A 27,125-nucleotide genomic window follows, 5' to 3' on the forward strand; every position below is an offset into this window, starting at 1 on the left:
GTTCCCCAATTCTTGTGACGCTGAGGAAGGGCAATGTCATTGCATTGGTGAAAATACAGTGGAAGCTCCAAGTGAGAGCAGTTCCATGCAACGAAATGGAGATGGAAGAGCCTGACTGTCCCAAGCAGTTCCCTAACAAATCTCACAAACTCAGGGTTGAAGACTACAAAAGCCTTCTCTCAAGCTGGAAGAATGGAGATCTTAGTATCTCTTTCCAACAGAAGGAAAGGCTCAGCATCTTTGTCCACAGCAAGTCACCCAGATAAGAAAGTGGGATTAAGTACATAAAGTGGGACAGACACGAGATAAAGCACTCTGGTCCTCTTATCTATGACGAGGGTCCTTTTTTTTTCCCCTTAATGAAAATATAACAAGAAAAAAATCCCCTGAGTTTCATACTGTGCTCTGTGCACATGGGGGAGAGCTGTTTGGTCTTGGAGCTCCCTCTCTCCCTCCTGCACTGTGCGGGAAGTGGGGCAGACGCACAGGGTTACGGAAGAAGGTTTGCAAGAAAGCCCCAAGTCATACATCACCAATGATGAACACGGCAGGCTCTTAGAGGAGCACAAGGACTATCCTTTGAGGCTTTGAAGTCTGGAGATGAGCAAAACAGTGTTTGATGTTTAGTAATTATGCTAAGTGGGCAGGTGGGAACCAGATGCTAAACAACAGCTTCAGATGTGAAGGCACTGGTGCCCCAGTGCTTTGCCTAGACCCATCTGTAGAAATCAAAAATATTTAAACATTAAAAAAAAATTAAGATTTGATCCTGAAAGCGTGCTGGTAAACGGCAGAGTATGTTATACTTGTTGCCATATTGGCTTGTCTAGAGCATTTGGATAAAATTTGTACATTTGTATATTTTATGTTGGATTATCATTTCTTACAGTTTCCACATGTTCTTTCATCAGGAAAATAACGCATGATCAAATGGTAAGTCCTATTTTTAAACTGCCTTTATGCAATTGAACTGAAAATATTAGTTTATCTTGTGCTATTCTGTCAAGCAATATTATACTGATTAAGTTTTTAGAATATTATTGATGCAGATGGAGTATACATAACCTGTGTTTATACTCCATTTCATGTGCTTACATCTTGAATCTTGACAAACTTCGAATTTTTGACCATACCCTTGTAAAGGATCAGAATGTCATAACCCCTTTAGTCCATATTTTGAAAGGCTAATTTGAGTGAGTAATTGCATTCCAGTTCACAAGAATATTAAAATAACTCGTTTATGTGAATACATCCATCCTAACGGAAATATACATTCCAGAAGAGTTGGAAGAATTAGCTTAATATCACTGCTGAATAAAATTCAATGAGTTGAGCTTTCAGGCAGGGTTGCACAGGCAGACTGAAAACATTTTGGCTCGCTTGGGTTCGCATCCACTGTATCTGCTTCCAATCTCAAATTCCAATAAACGAACAACAAAGAAATCAAAAGGAAACTGCGTGGCTCGCCAGCTTGAACCTTGCTTGCAGAGAAACCAGACAAAACCACACAGTGTGAGGAAATAAACATAAAAACACAGCGTAATATGTTTTCTATTGTTTCTGCCAAAAAACATCAATTGGTCCAGATCCACACAAAATCTGCCTTCTTCTGCTTAAATTTACCCCACGCTCGCTGAAGGACTGGTGAGATTTAGTGAACTTTTAAGTAAATGAGGCCAAGTTCTGGTGTAACCTTCATTTTGTTTCATTGTGAAAATACCACACACAGCCATCTCTCAGAATTAGAGAGACAAATTCCTAGACAATTAAAACAAACCCTTATGCTCATGTTCAGCTTACTTTTTCTCTATATAACGCCTGCTACTTCCATGCATAGTTGGGAAATTAGAAGATACTATCCAAACTAGTAGCTTGAACAGTATTAATAACAGTACAACAGCAAGAGCATACATGAAACAATTAAATCCTCAAGGGATTACTGCTTCTAAACTGGCAGCGTCAGTGGTGCAGGATGGTGATAAAAATGTATGGACTACATTGGCTGCAGCAGACTGTATCCCTGGTGTTGACCACATACTCCACTCTGAACCAGAAGAACTTTTCCCTACAAAAGTGTTGTAGAAAAATCATATTCCTCTAAAACATATTGGTTCGATGAATTACCAGGTTTAGGCAACAGGACTTCCATCTGGAAAATTCTCTGTATATACTGGTATAGATACTGCCTCTGCCACCTGAGCTAGCTACTACATTGTGCAAATCACCCAGAAATGATAAAAAGCCACCCTGCCTGTTCAATTCTCTCCTGGCATCAGCACATGCAGCCTGGAGATGTCATTAGTCAGAAAGAAGAGTATACTTTCATCCATACATGTGCACAGCCATTTACATCCAGATACATTTGCTTATTGTTGGCTTGATCTTGAGTTAAGAGGAGAGCTGGTGACTAACCTGAACATACCATGTGGCAGAACGTATTTTTTTTAAGCTTCTCATGTTCACTTATTGTTAATCTAGAAGTCTCAGGCCTTCATACAGATTGGAGAAAAGAGAAATTCTTAGTAATGATCACTGTCCTGTTCAAAGTTAAATATTGCTACAGACGGGAACAGAAGGACTTATTGCTGCAGGACAGTGATCTTACAATGCACATCTGGAGCACGTCGTCTACATCCAGACTGGCAGTGGAGACTGCATGCCTCAGATGCCATCAGTCAGAAAATGTGTTAGCACAAAGAAATTATAAGTGCACAACATGGTCAGATGTAAGGAAAAGCACCATTTGTAGATTTGTTAGTCAATTAAGCTTTATTTCAAGTGATTCCCCCAAAGCTTCTTGAGGTAGGAGCATTTGTTTTCCTTCATTTCACCTAGGCTTGCTACAATTCAGTGACTATAGACTTCTATATAGTCTCAGTATTTTTATTTTCAGAACTGTACTCAAAGCATCACCTATGCTTTGACCTTTCTCCTGATCCTTACTAAACAACCACATATCATCCAAACACAGATACAACAAAAAAGCAGAAAAATTGTACTGCACAAAACTATCAACCTTTGTACTGTGACTGTTCTCAGCCTTTCATTAATATTATGAATTAAGTCAAGAATACAGGGTCACCTTTTCAGTTAACAAATAGCACTGGTCAAGACAGATTGCTCACAACACCTACATGAGTTCCAGCTTTAGGAGGTATGTGACCTTTTTCGTTTCCGACTTCAAAATTGTCTTTTGGGCTTTCCAATACTTGAAAAAACACTCTTCAGCAAACAAGTCTTAGTATACAGAAACAGAATCATAGAATCATTTAGTTTGGAAAAGATCTTTAAGATCATCGAGTCCAACCGTTAACCTAACACTGCCAAGTCCACCACTAAACCATGTCCCTAAGCTCCACATCTGCACATCTTTTAAATACCTCCAGGCTTTTGTGCAAAACCCAATCATTTCTAGTCTGTAGTGTTTATCAAAATAAACTAAAAATATTAAAATTAATGTTAATTAATTATTAAAATTTAAAATTAATTATTAATTAATTAAATTACAAATACTTTGTTCTCCAATCAGAGGGTATGTTGGATGCAATGATGCCACACTGCAGCTAAATTAGGCAACTAGCAGAATAGGTCATAGGCTGAAATTGGTTGGCATCACCTGATTAAACTGTTATAAAATACGAAATAAATTTATAGAAATCTAAGTCAATTTGCTAAGTGAAAGATGACTGAGGAAGTTGAATAGTTCGCTTGTAATGAATAATCTGAGTAACTATGCTCTGCAATTTCAGTAAAAATACAGCAGATATTTCAAAGTTACATATTTACTAGAAAGATCTTCAAAAATCTTTTTAAAAAGTAAAATGTGTGCTGAACTTTTCTGACATTTACAAAAGTAATTAATTAATATGATTAAGCAAATTAGACTGAGCCAAAGTCTGACTGATTGTAAAGCATGCTGCAAGAGCCACCTGTTTGCTAGAAAGATTAGATACTATGGTGCTGGCAGCTAGAAAAAAACAGAGAATTATGAAAAGATAAAGAAACATCTATATATACTGATCTTTCAGATCTGTCTTGTCTAACATGCTTCACCAGATTATCTCAGCTTTACCTGATAAAAAAATTGCCCATAAGACATTTTTACTTGGAAAAAAAGCCCTACAGATTAAGCTAAAACAAAGTCATTGCTAGCTAGGTCCATAATTTACAAATCTGATTCCTAATTAAGTACCTCAACTAGCAGTTCCTAAGGTCCAGGGAAATCCTCAGTTTATGGTTGGGAGCTAGTTACCAGGCTAGGAGAGAAGGGTCATCAGTTCTAAGTTACGTGCAGTTGTATCAATCCCATTAACTTTTTCATGGAAATGATGTCTTAGTGCTCGTTCTGCGCCCCAGAGATTTAGCTGAGGCTAGCATGGTGCCTTGTATATTAGATGACCATCACTAAAATAATACATTGGAACCTGGGGTAATAACGAACTTTGCAAATCACAATTCCTGCAAAGAGAAAATGCTAACAAATGGACATTTCTGTGAAAAGAAAATGCTGGATATAGAAATTAGCAGAGCTGACTGCTAGGTATGCTCAATTAAGAGCGTATATATGGACTTTTCTAGAAATAGCTTTAGTCACGCTCAGCCCTGCTGCTTGTACTGTACTTCTGCCATACAGATTAACTAAACACAATATTAAAGATGCAAAAAACTGTGATTTGAAAGTTCTGACATAAACAGTCCCTGAAAAAGAAGCAAACGGAGCACACATTGTCTATGCCATTTGTGAGCCAGTGGATCTAATGGTTCACTTACTTTACAACCTGCTTTGGAATAATTTGGCACATCTTTAATTTTAACAAGCTTCAGTGGGATTAGATAAAATGCAGACTTTGTTTACATCAATTAACACTCAAAGAAGTACAAAAGAACTTGTTAACTGCGTTTATGAACAAAAAGTAACAAAGTGAGAGTTTGTCCAAACGAAGTTACTGTATGACTTGCTCAGATTGGCACAGTTGTCTCTAAAAGACTAAAACCAAAAAACCAACAACAGAACTGCATTTTCAAAGAGGCAGATGTGTATTTTTAATTACATCGGCAGATATAATCTGCATTTGCAATAACTGCATTATAAGTTTTGCATACATCAAATTCACGGAAATGACTTCTTTCTTCCACATGCCATGTACACATTCACTGAGTTAAGTGGAAAGCCAAACCCATTGCAGCTGAGTTGACAAATATGTTGGCCATTGCTATATTATTCCTATTTCCAATTATTTCACCTTGACTGATTATAAGCACATTCTTCTCTACATGCTACAGAGCTGGAAAGAAAATGCGGATGACTTCAAACCCAGCACTAACCATTCTCAGAGATAACAGAGACATCACATACTCCTCATAAAAGGTTTGCAAATAGTAAGGGAATTAATAAAGATACAGAGAGGGAAGAAAAAAGCAGGTAGAAGTAAAACAGAGTTAAAGTGAGAGGAGGAGAAGGAGAAAAGTGCACTATGGAATACACTATACTATATACTGTAGCATATAGTACCTATCAGCTGTACCTCTGAGAGATTCAGTCTTTTTGATGATAAAAATTTTGTCCCCTGTATCACATCATTCCCGTATATCTGTGTGTGTTCAAATCTCTAAGTAACATAAGAGATACCTCCAGAAGTTGCTGGGTTTTTAACTCCCTCAGGATCAGCCACTTCTAAGGAAGCCTTCTGTTCCCTGCTCAGGTGGGGAGCAACACGCTGCAGTCTTTTCCCTCTATCTTGCCATTATTAGCTCAGGGATTCATAAAACAATGTTGACACCATATCACAATGTTCTTAGTTACATTTTGTGTGTAGCCAGGAGGCCTGGACACTGTATAAACACATTTGTGTTACTCTAATAGCATGCCATTTTAATTAGAAGTGACGCCCCAAAACAGCAGAATTGAGCTGCTCGCAGGCGCTGTCGCCGGTGAGAGCACTGGCCGGTCAATACGGTGTTTCCCGGTCCTGCGATACTGCAACTTCTCCCTCCTAGTACGACAAAATTAATTATTACAACCTGATAACAAGGCTGTTGCTATACTAACAACGGTAAAAGGTGGCTTTGCTGGAACAGCCTGGCGTACTCAAGCATTTCGGATCAAAGGTCTATTGAACTGCGACAACAGATAGAATAAATTCCTTCAACTGTTTCTGCATTTCTAACCTTGCAACGGCGCACTGCAGAGCGTGACTTAACGAAGCTCAGACGAGCGGTGCCGTGGGGTGGCCAGCCCTGCTCCAGCCGCGAGACCTAACGGAGAGCTCTCCGGCCCGGGGAACCAGGCTGCTGGCTGGAGACAGCTTCACGCTTTGGCGTTCCAGGACAGTCAGGGTGGAGGTGGCTCATTTAGCCACAGCTACGAGGAAGCGGCAGGAAGGGAGGGAAATGTGCAGTTGACTATAGAGATTGACTAAGCCGTACAAATCTCGGTGATCTCTCACCCTGAACTCCGGTTATGCCCTCTGCCCGCTTAACTCCACCGGGCTGCCCTTTCCAAAGCTGCGCTGATTAACTGCAACGGTTGTGCCAATGGAGAAGCAAGGAAACAGTCTTTAATCAAGGGGGCCACACTAGCTGTATCGCAAGCATCATTCCTTAAGGTAGGGATATTAAGTGAAACAGTGGTTTTTGGGGTTTTTTTTTTTAGGAAATAAAACTAAGGAGAATTTAGGAGCAAGAGGAATTGTACGACATCAAATGTAGCTCAGACAACTGATTTTTCTCTTTTATTCTTTTTTCTTTTTTTTTAATAAGGAGTATAGAGTGAGAATTTAGGAAAGTAAGAGGAAGGGAAATGGTGCTCTAAAGCGAAGAAAAATAGGCTATGATAAGAATCAAGTAAAAAAAAGAAAGAGTTTTAAGCATATTTATGGCATTACTGCTATCACATTTTAAAAGAAGTGTCGTGAATATCACGTAGACCAACAAGCGCGTTGGGACCTGGAGTCTTTTTGCTAGTAACTACCACCCCTGGAGTCTTTTTGCTAGTAACTACCACCCAACAAGCGGCAGTTACTGAAACTGTGACAGTTCAAGAAAACAGCCATGCACATACTTAATATTCAAGTAATTGAGTTCATAGAGGCTACGTGATATAGCCATAAGTATTAACACAGATATCTAGATGTATCAGAGAAACCTGACTCCAAAATGCTCTCTGAACAAGACCGACTATAAATGCAGAATATCACAGCACATATAGATAAATTCCTGATAGGTATCCAAACCCTGGGCAATCTCATAGCGGCTTATCATTGATTGCATGCTACACAACAATTTAGGTTTTGTTTTCCATTAGCAAACACCTCAAATTACATGAAAGGGAGAAAAGTTCCCTGGATACAAACATTAAATATTTATCAGCCTTATGTCTGCTCAGTCACCACTCCTCTAAAAAGGTCCATTAATTAAACACTTTAGAAACGATTAAAACACTTCTTTAGAACTTATTGGCACCTGTTAATTCACTGACCCTACGAAGCTATGGCAGTAAATGTCTCGTTTGATTGCTTCTGTTACCAATAAGTCAGCAGCTTAAAGACAAAGGAGACATGATGCAACTTCGTGTACCACAACATTGCCTTAAAACACAAAAGCCGGTATCTAGAGGCAGAGAAACAGAACATTTATGTAGACAGGGCAGCACAAATAATCTATTTAACCTAATCTTTTAATTACAGGAAACATCTCGTAGCAAGACATACAAGAGCAATGAAATGACCCAGAGCTAGAAATCAAGATGATATATTTGTGCATGTGAAAGTAACACCAGCAGAATTCATAAAAGAAAACCTCCTTGGGCATTATTATCTTTCCATCAGGATATACTGTCATCACATTGAGAACAGGAGAAAAATGACTTAAAATATGTTATTAAAATACAAAAATGCAAAATAGAGGGTAAAGGAAAAGAAAACAAAACCAGAGAAAGGTAAAATTAGAGGGGAAAAAATGCAGGTGAAAAGAAATCTCCGTTTGAATAAAAAAAGGAGCATCTTAGGAGGAGGGGGAGGAAAGAAATAAGGGACAGACCCTAATAGCTTGACATAGCACAGCACCTACTCTACAGAAGCTGCAATGATTTTGGTGTCATTATTTACTCAGTAACGCACTATTCAGCGGAGAGGGGTGTTCAAAGCTGGCCCTGCTTGGGCAGTATGCAAATCTTCTCCCACTCCTCTGCAAGCTTTTAAGGATAGCTGGCAGAAAGTCCCCTGAAGAGTCCTGGCAATGCCACACTCTGCGGTTGGAAACAAGCATCTTGCAAAGAACCCCTGAGATCCTCCTACCCCCTCAAATCTGCGCAAGTGGAAAAGTGTTGCCTGGAAGGGGGAGCGAGACAGAACGTGTGTGCAGGAGAGGGAGCGAAAATAATACTAGTAATTATAAGAGAGTCCTGAAATACCAGGAGATGGAGATAATAATTGAGCATTTAAAAAAAAAAAATTTAAAAAAATTGCACACTGCTCGCTATATATAATGTTTTCCCCTTTCCCATTTGTGATATTCTGACCCTTTGTTCAGATCCTTTACCTTCGGTAATAACACCTAAGTTATTACCGAATATTTGAAAAAATTGGCTTCCCTTCCTTTGATCTTCTGCTGTTGGATTACATTCTTCTTACTTTCTGTACACAGTTCTTCACTCCCACATTTATTTTCCCCATTTCTTTGTTTACATTCAATTTTACCATATTTCTTCACACTTTTCTATACGGATAAAGTCTATGTTATGTTCCAACACACATTACTCTCTCTTATTCCTTACTTCACACTTTTTAACTGATCATGTAGAATATTTGTTTCCAGAATGACAATGGAAAAAAAAAAAAAGAAAAATGTATGCAATGGTGAAAACATGTTCCTTTTCACTCCAACTGCAGCCTTAGCTGAATCACACTGCCATTGTTTTCCAACAGAACTTGCATTTCCAAACTTGGGAATTCCCATCAGTCTGTTTGACAGAATTTTCCTGTTTTTTCTCAGAAGGTGTGCATTTTTCAAATGCCAGTAACATACCACTACAGAATTTCCCAGGAGTAACAGCTTGGTTTGAGGGACTCTTATTCAAAAGCCTTAGTTCCAAAAAAGCCATTTGAAACAGAAGAATCAAAACTGGCTATTTACATTCTATAAATCAAAACAAAACTATAACCAATGCATTTCAAAATATTGCTATAATTATTTTCTGCAGGCTGATAAATTGCTGGACATCGTTTCTTGAGCACTGGTTGGCAATTCTGTGAGTATTAAACAAAATGTTTATTTAATTTTAGATTGTGAATATAATTATTAAAAGTGTGATTCCAAATCCAAATCATAAAAACAAAACAAAAAAAAGAATATACAGGGATTAAAAAAAAAAAAAGAAGGGGGCATATTTCAGCTCCATTACAGTGTTTTTGCATCCCTGTCTATGGGAGGGATGCGAGGCCCTTGCCCCAGGGTGTAAGTGGCTGACTCTGCCCCAAGGGATGGCAGAGCCCAGCCTCCGCAGGGGCAGAGCAGCCCAAGGAAGGTGACAAAGCTCGAGGCCACAGCAATGGCCACTATGCCAGTTTGGGGCTAAGAAGCTACAAAGCTCAGGAAATCTCTCTCTCAACAACCCTGACTCCGTTCTCTGAAATATATTAAAATGACAGAGATGTAAAATGTATTCCCCCCACTTTTCTCAGCATGTTTAGCATAGAGTCTGCATCTTACTCGAAAAGATAGGGATTGTTTTCTGAATAAAGTGTATTTTTTCTTTGTAATCTGTGCACCACCACCTTTCTTTCTCCTACAACAAAAGCCAGTGGATGTTATAAGCTGTGAATAACCACAACACAGTATTCTAAGTACGGAGGAAGAGTTCTTGTCTCCGACTCCCTCATTCACACCCGAGAGTTTCCTTTTGTGGCCTCTCAAACACGTGGTGTGGGCTGTGCTAGCAAAGGACCACCTCACACAGACTCTACCTATCAGCTCATAAACACAACAGAGAAACATAAGCACGGTGCTATATATACCTGCATAAATGCGTAACATCTACCCCGGTGTAAATCAGGAGAGTTTGGGTGAAGTCAGTGTATTAACACCAACGGAGGTAGGTCTTGTTACTCTCAATCAAAATTGAACCTGTACTGTCTATAGCAGGTAGCCCTGTACCATGAGAAAATATGGATGGGCTGTGAATGGACTTTGCTACCATAACTAAAAAGAGAAGTAAAAAAACCAGTCACTCCATCGTACATTGATTTAAGTACTGCAGGATGGGGCGTAGAAATGGATAGATATTTGTTATTTCAATCTCTTGCTCCATGACACCTGCTTTGTCTCTCCTTTTAACTTTACCACACATGAACGATGTTTCTGAATTAATTCAAGAGATGTCTGTTCAGCCCATGATTAAAAAATATTCAATTTTCATTGTTTTTCAGCAGTAGTAGTGGTCGAAGCACAAGTCTTCTTAGTCTACCTGAGAGTTGGGCGTTTGGTGGTAGCAGGTTACTTCAACAGTTCAGGTTAAAAAGCGTATCATTCACTTAACTATGCAGTATCAATGCAATTCATCTCAGTCCGTAACAGATGACATGTTCAACAGAATATGTAAAGTATGCCTCCACCTAGTGATGACTATGTACAAATAATAGAAAATAATAATAATTCTATTACTTTAGAGAATCTCAGTAATTGGTTCCCATTTTCATAAATTTCACTCTCATACAAATATTGACTTATAAAAATGTACACTTTCCCTCCTGGAAAATTAGTCTAAAGCTCAATCTGTAAAAGTTTACCTGCAAACTCTGGCTTGAGGGGGGACTAAACACATTCTAGGTTTCAAGAATGTTAAGATTTTAAATAATAATGTATTACTAACAATAATGACTATTATCAGAAAAACAAAACAAAGGGAGGCTGACTGAAATGCTGTGGATTTTAAGTGTTAAAATCATCTGATAATTTAAGTTAGATAGTCTATTTTTAAATTAAATGGTTAGCAAACCACACCTCCTCTTTGCAACTTTGTTTGCCAAATAAAATATTTGCTAAGCTTCTTAGATCACCTTGTTTTACAGATGTAATTGCAGATGTAATTACATGAAATTCCTAAGAATGTATTCACCTCAAGTCAGAGAAAAGGCAATGAAAGGAAAAATGAAAAAAAAAAACAAGTATGAAAAAAACAAGTTAAAATAAAATAATAAAAAAAAAAACCACCACACACCAGAATTCAAGCAATCCAGCCTTTAAACTCAAACTCAAGTTTTTAACAACTCTCATAATCCATATAAAGGTACTCTGTAAATGGGATCAATTGGAGGCGCATCCTCAAAATCAATAAACTTGAGGGGGAGGTTTGAAAAGCCAGGGTCCCTTGTGGAAAATGTTCTTCTGGGTTTTCCTTTCATTTGTACCATCTGGGAACTACCTTAAATGTCTGCTCAGGCTGACTACGCTTGTATTACCATTTCAAAAAGTCTCCCCATCCCATTAGTGGTCCATGAATCACAGCTTAAGAATGACTGCTCTGCTTAAAACTGAGAGGTATATTGTCTAAAAGAGAGGGCAGGTCACTATTTGCATTTCTCCCCTTGCATTCAAACCGCCTGCCATTGTCCATTTAACACCTCGAAACATCCAAAATCATCCTCTCCCCAAAGAATGTCAGCGGTAGAAATCACTCCTCGTACAAAAAATGTGAATCCCTACCATATCGTCTGGCATCCCTTTGCACACAAATGCGAGGTGCTGCCTTTCAGAGAGAGGACAGCCAAGGCTCGCAGTGCCCAGCCAACTTTAAATATCTGCCTCGCTCATTAAAGAGAAACACAAAAATGGAGTAAAGTGACTTAGCCAAGATTTTTAAAAATGTAGTGGCTGAATACAGAAATACCAGCACCAAACATGTAAACAAGTCAGATTTGATTATCTCTGAGTGAGTTCATTTAGGATTCATTTTTCTCTTTGTTTTTTCAAGAGTTCGATAAATTAAGGGAACGTGTGCAATGTTTGGGCACATATCAAAACAGCGTTGTTTTTTTTTTTAATATTAACATACATTAAGAAGGCTGCAAAAATCATAATGCTTTTAAACTCATTTAGCTGTTTTCACTCAGGAAAATCACAAAACCTTAAAGTACTAAAGAATCAGGAAAGCCAGGCTCCTTTTGCATTTCTGCACTCCCTTTCAGCTGTTGATTGCCAGGACTATGAAAATACCATTTTCCCCATTTTACGAGTACACAAAACACAGCACCAAAGGCCTCGCATCAGATCACCCCGGGCTTTATCAAGTTCACCAAACTGGATATCTGTAGCAATAATTCTCATTACATGCTTTATCTTGAACCAGCCTGTCCTTACGGAGCTATTTACTCTTTCCCTATCAGAAGATAATCACCATTTTAAAACATAAAACTACTACCGCATGCATAATTTAGAGAATACAGGTTTACAGCAGCACTACTCCTTCCTACAAGCAGACATTACCTCGTTTAGCAACCAGCTAAAATAAGTATTAATAGTATGAACTGTTTGGCCAGGCACTGATTTTTGCCGAAAGATGTTTAAAAACTGCTCCCTGTCGCGATGGTGGGTGCCAAGTGACCTGCACCACTGTCCTCTGCAGAGCTGGTCCTCCCCGGGGAAAGGCTCGGACCCGGTGGCACTGGCCAGCCCCGGCCTCGGTCGCTGCCCGCAACGCTGCCCGCGCCGGCTCATGCGCTGCCCACGAGATGGCAGCAATATGTTTATGAATAATGCAGCAAGAGGCTGCAGCCCACTGCCATTTCGCATGCGAGCCGCAAAACGCGACTCGCTTCTTCAGCTGTAAAAAAAAAAAAACACCAAAAAAACCGACAACCAACAGAACCCTCCGTGAATTCAGCCGAAAAACGATGGAAAAATCAGCAGCTCCGCTGTCACGCTTTGCTCATGGGTAAGCTGCCCGGATCGCTTTTTCGTAAGGTTCGGCGTTATTCAAGGCACAAGGTGCTTCTTATGCACACACATATTTGTCCAGGCCCTTATGCTCAGCCGTGCTTCTGTCCCTGACAAAATTATTTCACATGCACATTAAGCATTAACTGCTGTTATGTTTTATGTTTGCAACGCAGAAAATGCCTGTGGCTTGAAATAAATATTTTCTTTTCTGATGGACAAATAACATCTGCACTTCTGAAAGCTGCAGCGTAGCTGTCAAAAGCTAAGTGATTCATATAATTTCTTAAGAAGCACATGTGTATGAGCACAGACAGACACTCATACCTATCACAGTCACTCACACCTATACAGTCACTCACATATCAGCACTTACATCCGTCAAAAGCTGGACTCCTAAAAAAGTGTGGTGAGCTATTATAATAATCATTTTTAGCAGACAGACATCTATGTACACATAATGTCAGATTTGGAGAATATGCGTTCTGAGCTTTTTAAATCAGCCTGATCTTCACAGAAAACTTAGGCTCGCTTTTCAATTTGATTTTGGAATTCTCTGGGTGTTAGCGAGACCCCAAGCTCTGGTGTGTTATAGGAGCTGGTTGCCCTGATGTTTCATGGCCTGCAGTGAGGACCACAGCAGAGGTGATCTGCAGGGCTGCAGGCAGCAGCACCACGGCACCATGCCCATAGCAGCTCTTTCTTCATCCAGCCTTTCAAGCCTTTTCAAGACCTCCATGAGTTGTGGAAGTTACACTTCTCAAGTGATTTTTTTTCCAACACAGTGAAATTTTTATGAAACTTTTTGTGGGATAATAATTGGAAAAAAGGAACTGTCTAGCTAAGACGATATTTAGCTACAAATCAACCAAAGTTTTGCTTAGAATTTTAAATCTTCCTTCAAGTAGCCAGATACAACAAAATGTTGCTTATCAGGAGTGGACTTCACTATTTCTGAAAAGTAATAACTTTTTCACATTATCAGTAAAATGGTGACTGGGATTTTAATTTTTTTTAATTAAAAAAAAAAAAAATTCGTGTCCTGATTTTGTAGTCACAAAATAGACGAGACCTTTGCTGACACCGCTGAGGGTTTTGTGTTACCCCAAACAGGAACCACAGAAAGTGAGAGAAGTATATTAACTATGTCTTTGTAGCAGCTCTACCTTAACTGCTCAGCTTGTCAGTTTTATGAATGAAGTTTCTCTTCCTTGAAACGCTTGAAACTCTATTATAGAGGTTGAATATATAGAGAGGTTCCTTGAAATTCTATTATAGAAGTTGAAGACTCAGGTTCCCCAACCCTTTAAATGCACACCGTTGTCAAAGCCAAGTGTCTTCCTGCTGATACCCTGTCTGTTTTCAAACTGTATATAGTTTGAAACATAAAGTACAAACATTTTGGTACATATTATAAAAAAGTTTTCTCATTTTTCTTTAAGGTGTCACTGGTCTTATACGTATGAAATCCAATGCCTTACAGTTTGTATGTTCCTGTCACTAGGTGCAAAGCTTTGCTGTCACTGCGTGTATTGCAGGGATAATTAAATGTGTCCCTCTCTCCATCACATTTTTTTGGGGGGAAACTGGCTTTATTACCTGGCATTCCATAAAACATGAATTCACATTGAGCATTTTTGTGTCCATGTTTACAAAGCAATCTGAATTCCATTTCACTCTCAATATACTGTCTTTGGACTAATGTGGGTAACATCAAATCTAAGAGCGAAACACCGGTGAGAGAAGGCAAACACGCTCATTCGCCGGGGATGGTTAAAGCCTGACCATTGCTCACCTAGAACTTTTGAAATGAGGGTGAAACTGCATATCCCATAGCTTATATGCATGCCACAGTTCTTCAATAATCAGGAACACGTTGGGTCTCAGGAGCAGCTGCTGTCAACACAGGTAAACTGATTACAATTAAATCTGCCCTTTTCATACACACACACACAAAAAAAATTGCCAAGCATCTCTAAATGTCTCTCCTCTTAATGTCTCTCCTCTTTATAACCTTAAAATGTCATGTTAAAGTCTTTAGAAGGCAAAGAGACTTCTCAGTTGTATGTTTAGAACGTGTATTGTGTGCAATTTTCTATTTTCTGCAAAACTTTCCCCAGAATCAAGGATATTTTTCTTCTTCCACTATGTACTTTCTCTCTTACTTTTCTTTTTTAAATCAACAATAAAAATTTGGCATACAGATATGCAATGGAAACACAGTTCTACTGCCATTACTTGCATAAGATCCTGCTCAGTTTTGCATGCTAAGAGCACTACTATAACAGCAGATTCCAAAAGCAAAGGTCATGATCTGAACTGCTTGACACCTCAGAAAATTTGGGGATTCAAGAAAGGCAATGAACTAAAGAAAGCATAGTTTCATTTGTAGCTCCTGGTTTAAAAGAAAGTAAAAGATAATAGGGCAATTAATAAAGATCATATTTTTCAACAGATGTAAATCAGAAGTGATTCCAAAAATGTCCACAGAAGTACAGTATTATAAAAGTAGAGTCAGGTCCCAGAATCCTGAAATAAGTATAAATGCTGTATATTTAAAGTGTCCACCATTCACAGCTCTGATTCTACATTTTGTATGCATTTCCGTCAAATAGAGGAAGTACTATGTGGTTTTCAAAATGAAAAAAATTAAGAATAAAGACAGCTAAATTCCAGGGGGAAAAAAAAAAAATATTCACAGGTCTTGTTGTATTTAGTTACAAAAGAAAATAGCTGATATATGGAGAGGTCAGATTTTCTGCATCTATCCATTGCGTTTTACTGAATATTTTGGCAGGGGCTTTTCTGTTAAGGTCACTAACAAAACAGGTAGAAAAGAGAAACAGAAACACCATTCAGAGACCATTCCACACTGTTGTGTTCAAGATCTCCCACTTACACCAATAAAAACAGAGTACTTCTTACGTAAAATAATATGCTTCAACATCTCTATGATGATGAAGAAGACCATTTCTTGTGGGTTTTTTAAACTAATTACAAATTTATTATAAGTGTCTTGCTGACACCATCTAGTAACTGTGTGATATGGCTAAGTCTTTAAATTAGACAATAATATATTCAGGTCCCTGGGATAGAAATTAAACCACGGTCAGAGCAGTAACCTCCAGAAGTGGACAAATGTTGTACAGATGTTTTAAAAATCACAACAGGTCTATCTAATACATATCTAATTCGAAGCCAGCAAAGGTTACTGTGCACCTCGTAGGAGCTGCAACCAGAAGCTTCACATCCATCTGAGTGCAAGGTGGCTCCTTCAGATTTGCCTCCTCTAGACTGCATTTGTATTTAAAAACAGAGGAATCCAAACACCAATCCCAACTCAAGCCCCTCCACATTTCACTCTCAGTGCTTCCTCTAGAGAGATCATGGAGAAGAAAATGGTCCCTCCCATGGCAAAAAGCGGTGACTTAAAACATTCCTGGGAGGCATCCAGATACTATACTAATCCCACAGTATGTAGAACAAAATAGCTTATCATTCAGATTATGCTCTTGGACAAAGCTGGATAACTTCAAGGCCGAGGGAGTTACCCTAGATCAGCGCCATAAATGTTATTATATATGAAACAGCTGCAAGATAAATTCTTTCATACTACACATAGGTACAGTTGTACTTTCAGCTGTCTCACTATTGAAATACTGTACATCTTACACAGATTTCTCTATTTGTAAAATACACTTACAATTCTTAGTTGCGTATGAGTGAGTAACCCCTTACAGCTGCAGCGTATTGAAACAAAAACCAATATCACACCAGATCTGTGGCAAGAGCCAGGGCATCGAACTCCAGAAATTCTTCATATGAAACCTCCCTAAAAAATGAACTTGGTAAACAGGGAAAAAATATTACTAAAGCAACTAAAAAATGTCTGTTAGTTAAATGAATAGTGCTATTAAGAGAACAAAGCAGCTTCACCAATTCGTAAGTATGCTGCTTGTGACCTTTTTTTGCACTCTTCACCTCTCCTATTTTTCCTTTTCTTTTTTGAATCATCTGAGAGAAATCTTCCAAAACCTCTTCAAGGAAATAGTCTACAGCCACAAGACTTTGTGCTAATGAAGCTCCAGAATTATGAAGCCAGAGGTCAAGAGCACGTCTTCCACGACGTCTGGGCTGAATTTGACATTAAAAGGGCTGCTTGACTTAGAGTAGAGAATGAGTAAAGCAGGGGAAAGAATCAACTCCAGTTGAAAAGTTTACTAGAAGCAAAAAAATTTGAATATTGAGAAAATCTGTAAACTAACCTAATTACTGGTGCCTCAGCAGCCATATTAGTACTGACTGAAAAGCAGCCCATCATGCTATTTTCTTTTTTAAGATAACCCGCATCAAAATGCACCTATCCAATATCAAACTAAGCCAAATAAAGGAAAGAGAACGACAGAGTGACATAGGCGCTGTTTCTGTTCCCGTTGCTGACTGACAACACTGCCATCCCTTAACATGGTTTTATTTAGTTATTACAACCATCTCTCTGTAAATGACACTTAGGATTATTTAAGATTATGTTGTAATCCTTTTAATCCTCAGTGCTTTAAATTTCAGGCTAAACAGCAAAGAGCAAACTAGCACTTAGCAGAAATATTTAAAGCATGTGATTTGAACATAAATCTTCCTTTATTCACCACTCCTCTGGTGAAGACCTAGTGTATCACGTCATTCAGCCAGCAAGAACAAACAGCATGGCATCTAAGTTTCCCCACATCATGTGAAGCTGTTTCTAACCAGTTCTTTTTTCTTGGTGCTAGCTACACCATCAATAAAATAAATGAAGGAAAATCAGAAGGTTATATTTTATAAGATGTGCATATTTTCAGTTACTATTAAGGAAAACTTGAAAAAAACCCACATAATATGTTCATCGAGAACAGAAATAGATTGCATGCACAAATTGCATAGTGTGAGAGACAGATGAGACTTATTCTGTTAAACAGGGAGTAGCTCAATTAAAATGAGTGGAGTAACACTGCTGAAAACCTCACGATCAAGACCAAAAACCCAAATCTTCCTGCTTGAATATCATTTATTTGCAGTTTCCTCTTTTTTTTTTCCCTGCATCGATCATGTTTCCAATTAGTTTTCTTTATGATATTCCTATACTCCATCTTCATGTTACCATCCATTAGCTGTCATATGCTTAGATTTTAAATTCAAGATTTCCTTCTTTTTCTTCAAACCAAAATCTCAATAGTAATTTTCTATTTCTAATCTATAATTCATGAACCCAAATTGAGCACCCAGGCTAAATCAAACTCAGAATACTGCATCTACTCCTAGTACAACACATTAGCAGGAAGTAACCATTGCTCTGTTTGAATCAGAAAAGAATGCTTTATTATTCAGAAAGTAATGAAACAAAACCCCACCAACTATGCTTTGTTGCCACGCTTTGAAGATATAATCATACTTATTCCTGATCATTTCAGAGTTACGCAGCTTATGTATTTAATCAAATAGCAATGCAATGCATCTATATTTAGGTCACAAAAAAAAAAAAGTCACCCATGTTCTTTTCATTTAAACAAATCTATGAATAAGTAGACATATATTATCAATCTTATTCCCCCCCCCGCTAGGGATAAGTAGATCATCAGAAGTGTTTCCTGAAATATTCAGTATCCAGGTACAAACTGACCTCTCCGCGTTTGAACTCGCCTTGGATTCCCTCCAGACTATCTCATAAATCTTTGCTTGCTCTCTAGTCCCCTTCCCACTCTCTCTGCTCATGTAGCACCAGTCTCGTTCAGTCCTTTCCTCTCCCAAAATGTCACCACTACTGATGCCAAAGCCTTCTCCTCTTTCGCTCTTACCATCTGGCATAATCTTCTTGTAGCTCTCTGTCTAAACAATGCTCCATCCCTTTTCAAAATGTGTCTTAACATATGTCCTTCCTCACATGCTTTCTTAATGTCTCTCCCACTCACTTATTGGCTTGATGAAGACACGTTTTAATAGGTTCAAACAGTAGTGCATGAGTTTCCTTTCTCACATTATTCTGATTCAGTAGAGTTACACCTCACACTAACAGAAGTGAGAAGAAAATGCATTGCAAAGTCTTCGTACAACCCGTTTGGTATATCAGTAACAGAGCTTCGTTTGTCTTTACATTGGAAATGTATTAGCTGTAATGAATCACCACTCCAATATGCATTTCCAAACAGAAATTTTGCTTACTGCAAAATGAGAAATAAACCCTAGAAGCTCAGAAGACCTGTCAGTGTGCTCAGGGGGTTGCAGGAGTGAAAGCTAAGGTTATACTTAATCACATTCCAAGTGAAAAAGCTGAAGATTGACAGCAAAACCAAAATATTTATTCTAAAAATACCTAGGAAATGACAAAGCTCCAAGTGTTGTTTCAAGACAACCTGAAGGATGTGGGGTGTATAAAAGCGTAAGTCTCACTGTCTTGAAGAAGAGGAATATTTCTAAATATTGCATGCGCTTTAGAAAGATGTCTAGAAAAATAAACCTTGAAAAAGTCTTTGTAACACCCAGTTGACCCAAAGAGGTTTCTTTTCAAGAAGCCATGTACAGTCCCTTAGGGGGTTTTTGTGTGTGGTGGTTTTCTTTCTTAAACCCTAGACCTGAGCACAGTTGGTTCCTCCAGCATGTTTCATTGGTGATGATGCCAAAGGACTATCTGGTAACTAACAATATCTTGTCCCTGGCATGTTCCCTTCTGCATCTTTCCTCCCTTTATTTTTTGTATTGTTAAAAATTCTTCATGTTAGAACTCTGGGAAACCACTCAGTTCATAGAGAATAATATTTTGATGTGGCTTGATGCAACTTTTAGTGAAACAAAAAAAACCCCAAAACTTTTCTACAGATATTCATGGGAGCTGGATTATGTCCAAGACATGAAGATGTTGCAATAAACTATTTTAGGCCCTAGATCCTGGAATGTTAACCTTGCAGTAACGCTCTTCTCGTCTTTTCATCTTCTTGGGCCTTGATCCTCCCTTTCAATTCAATGGGATTTAGATGAAGTAATTAAATAATATTATTTTCCATAAATGAAGAATAGTCCTATGAGAAATCCATGTCCTTCTATGCTGGCCCTGACAGATGCAAGCTTTTAAAATCCTCCCCTCCCCTTCCAGAAATGAACCTGGGTCATCACCGTCTGAGGACCCTGAACAGCAATAAAAATAAACAGAGTAACCGCACTGTGTTGGAGCAATGCTTGTATAAGCAGTTTGAAGAAGTTGTGTTTATGGAAGTCCTTTAGGTCAAGATTCTAGGCCTGAACCCAAAGCAATTACCTACTAAGTTTTAAAAACAAATTGAATATAGAGCATTAATCAATAAATCAACAGGTTCTCAAGTGTTTGGGAGACTCAGTCATCAGAAATCCTTCTCTTAGAAAAATAGTAAACTGACGCTTGATAAAATGTTACACTCCTGTGTTGGTAAGAAAAACGCTGTGTTAAATGAGTCTCTAGTTATTAAAACCGAGGAAATAAAACCTACCTCTTTACTTAACAGAGTTTATACTCAAATGAGCAATGAAATGCATGTATTGCCTCTTACCTGAAAGACATTCTTTCTGCTGGATTTCTCCGAGGTCCACTCAATGCGAGCACCACACAAATCCACACACTCAGGTTTATATCCTGGTTTCTGGAAAGAAAAAAAATCAACCTGACTTTTCACAAGTGGGGATAGTTATCAGATAAAACAAGAATAGATCAAGTTCAAGTGACAGATTATTGTAGCACAGCTGCTGGTATTACTGAAAAGAGTTCATTATTCCCTGGTATTATTAAATACTCCTGAGGTGTCTTAACTCAGAAATAAGGTTCTAGATACATGAGTTTAAAAATTATTAGATTGTTTAAGAAACAGTCTAATATAACATACAATAGCTCAAAACGCAACTGCTACACATTGATCAGATATTGCAAATGCTTACTTTGCAAAACCTCTTGAAAAAGCATTGGGTTTAAAGATAAAGTTTTGTGGGTTTTCCAAATGCAAATTTAAACTGATGCAGCTGGAAAGGACAGAAATTAGACAGGAACATACATCGTATCTGTAAGACAAGCTGTCTCCTTTCTCCAAACAAATTATCATTTCTAGCTCCTAAAAAAAAGGCTTCGAGGGCATGTGCGACACCCAGAAAGAGCTCAGCACTAGGGTAGCTCCACACCATTTGCCACTTCGCAATGTCAGTCCGTGCATCCCACAGCTCTGCCTCCCCAGCTCCTCTGTATGGATGCAAATAATTCAAAGAGCAGATTTGTTTGCCTGTATCATTTATGTTGCTGGGAGTTGGTGTAAAGCCTAGTAATCCTCATTTGCCATCTAAGCTCCTTCTCCAGGGACTCTGCCTGTGCAGCAGTTCTGGCAAAGCCCATGTAGTTTAGAGTAGCCGTTGCAGATTAGGTTACTGCACATCCCAGACAACAATAAAAATACTACTGCTAACAGTATAAAGCACTAATAAGTCCCTTTTGGGTAAGATATGGAGTAATATCCACATAACATAATTAATCAGCTTGATGCATCTTTTTTGCTGTGTTGTTCTTAAGCCATTTTACCTTAAAAAATGGCATTGGTGATACAGAAAACAGACTTAATAGAAGTTAACGGTGGCCAGTTCAGCATCAACCACATAATCAGTTTTCCAAAGATTGCTCACTGAATTTCTCTGATGTTGTTATTAAAGACTAAAAAAAATGTGTGTTCTCCGGGGTGCTTTTGAGATGGGTAGAAAATGACCTATTTAGGTTAAAAGAAGCAGAGTAAGATATCCTGGTCAAGTAATTTGCAGCCAGAGTCTCTGGCAGTTTTCAGTACTGGAGTTGTAATTATGTTCTCCATTTGCCAAACCATAAAACCACCATGGTTCAGCTCCTCTAAAACTGACAGTCCTGTGTGTCTTTGTTCCCTTTTTTTCTTTTTTTTAATGGAAGAAATATGCGGTTCAAAATAGAAGGATGTTCTTGTGGCTAAACCGCTAGAAGAGCAAGGTTTGGATTTTTTTCCCCAACTCTGCCTCAGACTTCCTGCCTGGCCTCTGACAAGAACTTAATCCTTCTGAATTTTTAATAACAGATCAAAACTGTAGTATCGATACTTGATTTTGCAAACATGTTGTGAAATTTAATCAGTTAATATTTGCATGGTAAAAGTTGAAAAAAAAACAGACAAACACCAACCTATTAATACAAACAAATATTCAAATGGGGGGGGGGGGGAAGAATTTTCAGTATTATTTTTATAAGGGCTTTTATAAATAGAGCTATGTTGCCTCCTTTGAGTAGATCTCTCTCTTTGACCAGGAGATATCCCAGAGAAGTTTTCTCCCTGGGACTCCATGCAATGGCCAGGTCTGCACCGCATAGAGGAAGGAGCTCTGTAACCCACCATGAACAGACAACACAGCCTTGTCAGAGCGAGTCACCTTGCTTTCCTTGAAAAAGTTACCCAAAAGGATAGTTTGAGTCTGAAAAGACTTAACAAAGAAGGGCAGCTTTATTCCACCGGCAGAAAGAGTCGAGAAATTTTGGAAACACATAATGAGATCAAAAGAAGAGATTAAAACGTAGACAAAGAAACAGAAAATAGTTTCTTGATAGTGAAAGATATGGGCTACAGAATATTTTCCTCAGGAAAACTGCCATGGCATTTCACACTGAAGTGAGAAAAAACAATGGAAAGGCCAGGGAAGTTTTACAGGAAGATGGAATAGTGAACTCGATAGGATTTTGCCATCTCTAATTTCTATGATTGTACAAAAACATATGCAGCAGCAGAACTTGGACTCCTTCGTGCACTTCAGTACACACACAGTTTAATTTTGTTGTTGTAGTAATCTGGAGTCTCTTTACAGCTCTGATTTTGTAATAAGCAGAAGAAAAGTATAAGTATGTGCATCTCCCTTTCCAGAAAGGATGGGATGCAAGCTCACAGTGTTGGAAAGATGAACACCCTTCTGCTATGTGCAATAATCAGCTGGAAAACTTCTCTTTTGGAGAATTTAGCAATTCTGCCCACAACGGGATAGGAGGTGTCTATGAACACCATAGGAGACTCATGGGTATGGCATAGTATATGAAGCTTCTGATGAAAACTACATGCAAAATCATTCAGATCCATCAAGCCTGAAACTGGCCATCATGCACATCAGCCCTTTTCTGCACCTGGGGAGCTCCACGCAATGGGAAGCCCTGCTTAAATCCATAGGGACCCCAGGAAAATTGCCTAGAAATTCATTCTGGCCTAACATTGTCCTGTTACATAGTTTGCTCTCCAGTTTATGCGTTACCCAGAGACACTGCAAGAGAGTAAGTTAAGGTTACTGGGAAAGCCTGAGCACTCTGAGTCCTTGGTTTGTGTTTTGCAGTCAGAGCAACTATGTTCTATCAATGTTGTTGGAGGGGGTTATGCTGTAAATTGATACTGCTACAATGAAATGTTCCCAAACATGAATATGGATTTTAGCAGCATTTTCACTCACTAAATTACTTTGCAAATGGGCTAATATCCTGAGGTTAAAATAACCTCTGTTGAATAAACTATCTCAGGTAATAAACAGACTACTTTTTCTTGGTCAGAAAGACCAACTGATAATAGAGTTTAACGCTGGTAAGAAAGAATGGAGCTGTGATCCATTTAGATCACAATGTCCTGAATTTAAAATAAAAAGCAAGTTGTGTTCATATGAATGCCAGAAAAAAGTGTATCAAAAGCATGACCACAAATGATCAAGGCAGAAGCAAAGGATAATGATTTAGCTACCTGGGATGCAAACTTGCATTTTCAGTAATATTCGTAAACAAGCTCATTTTCTGAATCTCTCCTCTGTGTGCTTTAATTGTTGCACTCTATTACTACTAATAATACCAGATACTGTCACTAGCTTCACCAGAAAGCTATGGATCCCAGTCTTCTCCATGCAAATCAATAAGAAAGTTGTTATAGTGAGTCCTACACCTACAATCGTATAAAGGAACAAGAAAAAAAAACCTTTTAGCTATTACTAGTTCTTTGCATTAGAATATTATTAAAAATTTTGGTAAATATAATTTTAAATCATCTCTAAATGTTATCCTATCATCAGAAAAAGAGGTATGATTAGAATGTGCTTTCATTTCCCTCTCTCCTGTTGCCTTTATTGTGAAATATCATTCCTCTTATAATGATGCTGTCTCACTCTAAATTTTCACTTCATGTACACTATTTAATAATTAATAATTAATGACTTAATATCTTTATAATACAAAGGAACATTAATCTTTTTGTTAAGTCACATCATTTTCCTGCTAACAATAAAAATTCTTTGTTATAAGTCATGCTATCGTGAATGAACATTGCTCTATTACATTATTTAATTAATGGTTGAGCTCCCCTTTTTCCAAAGTAAACTACAGCTGGGAAGGGAAAAGAAAAAAAAAAAAAAAAAATCAGTAAACAAACGATTTCTAATGAATCTTTTTTGTATTATTTCCTTTCCACTATCAATGGTGACTAAATGGTTTACAATGGAAATAAACATTGCATTTGCTTTATCAGATGAGATCAACATGCCGGTTTAGCTTTTTTTGATGTGTGAAATTTGGGGTTAGGAAATTGGGTTATAAGATTATGAATAATGACAGCTCTTGTTGTTTTCAAGCTTTACCCAATTTGTTTATTTGCATAAGTCATATGCAATAGACAGAAAATGTAACTTTAATAGCTTTTTCTCACCTAGTGAATGTTGAGTTCACAGCCCCAGTGTTCAGAACTGGCATGGAATAAAAAACAAAACAATCCACACTTTTATTTTGTTCCCCATAATGAGCAAAATATAGGATCAATATGTCTGTGTTCTTCCTAACACAGGAGGTAGTAGATGTTATCTCACCAATTGTGAGCACTGGGTATGAAGTGAAACTTCAGGGAAGGGACTGACTTCTCAGAAGATCTTTTCTCATAACACACCTTAATTTTTTTAGTTAAACACATTGAGATCTGGGCCAGAGTTGTATTCTCCAGGCAAGTCTACTTTAGTATCTAAATCCTTAAACAGCCAATGGGAATTTTAACCATGTGGAGGAGTCTCAGAGCAAAATCAAGTCTCCTGTGTGTTGAATTTCTGCTGGTCCATGTATGTCCTGGGATCTGAGTGAGTGCTTGCAAAGAGAGAGGAGAAGAGGTAGCAGGTAGGCGTGTAAGACAGCTAGTAAATTATAAGAGTAGTCCTAATAAGTTCACCTGAGACTTTTTTTTTTTAAATAACATCTAATTCAACTTTAAGGAAAACAAATTATTCTGAAAAAATATTAATTCAAGCTATACTGTTTTCATGGCTTCGGAAAAGCGGTATTTTCCAGCCGTACTGGCACAAACATGAGCAGAAAGTACCAGATTTCATCCTTTACTTGCTTTTATTGTTTCATCTATTTTTATTTTTCTGCAACCCTCGTCTTCTTTCCAAAAAAGCAACACATGAAAAGGTGTTCTTTAAAGCTGATTTTATGGCAGGTGGCATTGATAGATCAAGAATATATAGAAGAAAAGGTTTGTATCACCTGCGACGGGAAAAATAGCTTATTGTTTGTGACTCCTGCCAAAGAGAGCACCTTTGTGGCCACCCATCCTGCCAATGAGATTCGGCAGGTTTGATCAGGCCTTGAGAGCCTTTCACAACGGGGCTTTGTCAAACCTGTCCCTTCGCTGCCCACAGTGTCGCACATTTACCGAATTCCCTTTTTGTTGCCCACATTCAGGTTTGTAGGCTCAAACTCAGCAGTAACTAGCACTGAAGTAACGTGCCGTTATTGCTTGCGCGACGTAGCTGTCACATCTCCGAAGACTAAGATCAGTGGTCTTTTCCTTGGGGCGCAATAAAAAGGTACTGCAAATTTCACTTTGTAGTAACTACAGGCTACAGAAATTGCATTAGCTGCATTAGATGGAGTCATAGAAATATTCAGGAAGGTTAGCGGGGTATGGTAGATGTCACATTTGTACTACAATAAAAAAATCACTTTGCTAACTTATGTTTTCTGCTTTGGTAACACCCTATATTAAGGTGCCATTTATAAATAATTTATTATTATTTATTAATGTATAAGCCACTTTATAGGATGGTAGATAACAACTTAAATTCATGTATTAAAGATGCACATACATGGTTTAATACAATTTACGTCTCACAATATCCTTTGCAACAGATTCTCATCGCATCATCTGTTAAGCATTTATTACTAATGCATTTTATAACATACTTTATAATACATTATTTGAGGAAGTAGCTGCATTTAGTGATCATTTTCATGAATAAGAATAAAGCATTTATAAATGGCACCTTAATTTAAAGTGTTACCTTCACATTACTGGATAGTCACTCACCATTTGTCTCACTTTGCAATTTTTCTCAAAATGCACCTCTTAATAAAGGACATGCTAAGTCCTATTTCTTCTCATACACTACATCTGATTAAAAGTTTATCAAGGCATTTTCCTCCATTGCTCTCAAACCTTTGAAGGTTGCCATCTCAGTCCGAATTTGTCTTATGTAAACACAGAACTTTTTATACTAAAATAACAGCTGCAAGGAAGCCGAGGATATTGGATGGTTGATTGCTCACCAGGTTGGCCAGTGCCGGCTGCTTGGATTCTTTGTAGAATTCCATTTTCCGAGCTGTGAGAACAATCCAGGACGTGGACCAGTTTTTCCTTAAAAGTAAAATAAAATATAAAAAAGGAAAAATTAGCAAGGCATGCAAGCAGGAGGTAAAAGATGTTCCATTGTATATTTAGTTTTTAATTATTTCATTTCAGAAACAAAAATGGTCTAAAGTCAATATCAGCAATGCACTTCCACCAACGTTGATGGAGCTGCACCATCCTAATTATACCTGAATGTGGCCCAAAAAAGCTTGAAGGCCTTCTTTCTCCTTATTCATGTTTTAAAGCTCATCTGTGTTCCTTTTCCACCAGAGTGCCTGTGCTGGCTTTGGCTGGGGTAGAGTTAATTTTCTTCACAGTAACTGGTGTGGGGCCATGTTTTGGATTTGTGCTGGAAACAGCGCTGATAACACAGGGATGTTTTAGTTTCTGCTGAGCAGTGCTTACACACAGTCAAGGCCTTGTCTGCTTCTCACCCCACCCCACCAGCGAGGAGGCTGGGGGGGCACAAAAAGTTGGGAGGGGACACGGCTAGGACAGCTGACCCCAACT

At 38.2% G+C, this 27,125-nt stretch overlaps 1 protein-coding gene across 2 annotated transcripts in view; it reads right to left on the reverse strand.

Moving 5' to 3' along the window:
- Positions 1–27,125, reverse strand: part of ARHGAP15 (Rho GTPase activating protein 15) — a 333,439-nt gene that overhangs the window by 249,086 nt on the left and 57,228 nt on the right. For both annotated transcript variants that reach the window (XM_075152711.1, XM_075152712.1), the window contains exons 5-6: positions 26,534–26,621; positions 20,484–20,573 (exon numbers count right to left, since the gene is read on the reverse strand). In XM_075152711.1, coding sequence (XP_075008812.1) covers positions 20,484–20,573; positions 26,534–26,621 — 178 coding nt within the window. The remainder of the gene's footprint in view (positions 1–20,483; positions 20,574–26,533; positions 26,622–27,125) is intronic.

This window comes from Calonectris borealis, chromosome 6 (genome assembly GCF_964195595.1).
Source record: "Calonectris borealis chromosome 6, bCalBor7.hap1.2, whole genome shotgun sequence".
In the NCBI taxonomy this organism is placed as follows: Eukaryota; Metazoa; Chordata; class Aves; order Procellariiformes; family Procellariidae; genus Calonectris; species Calonectris borealis.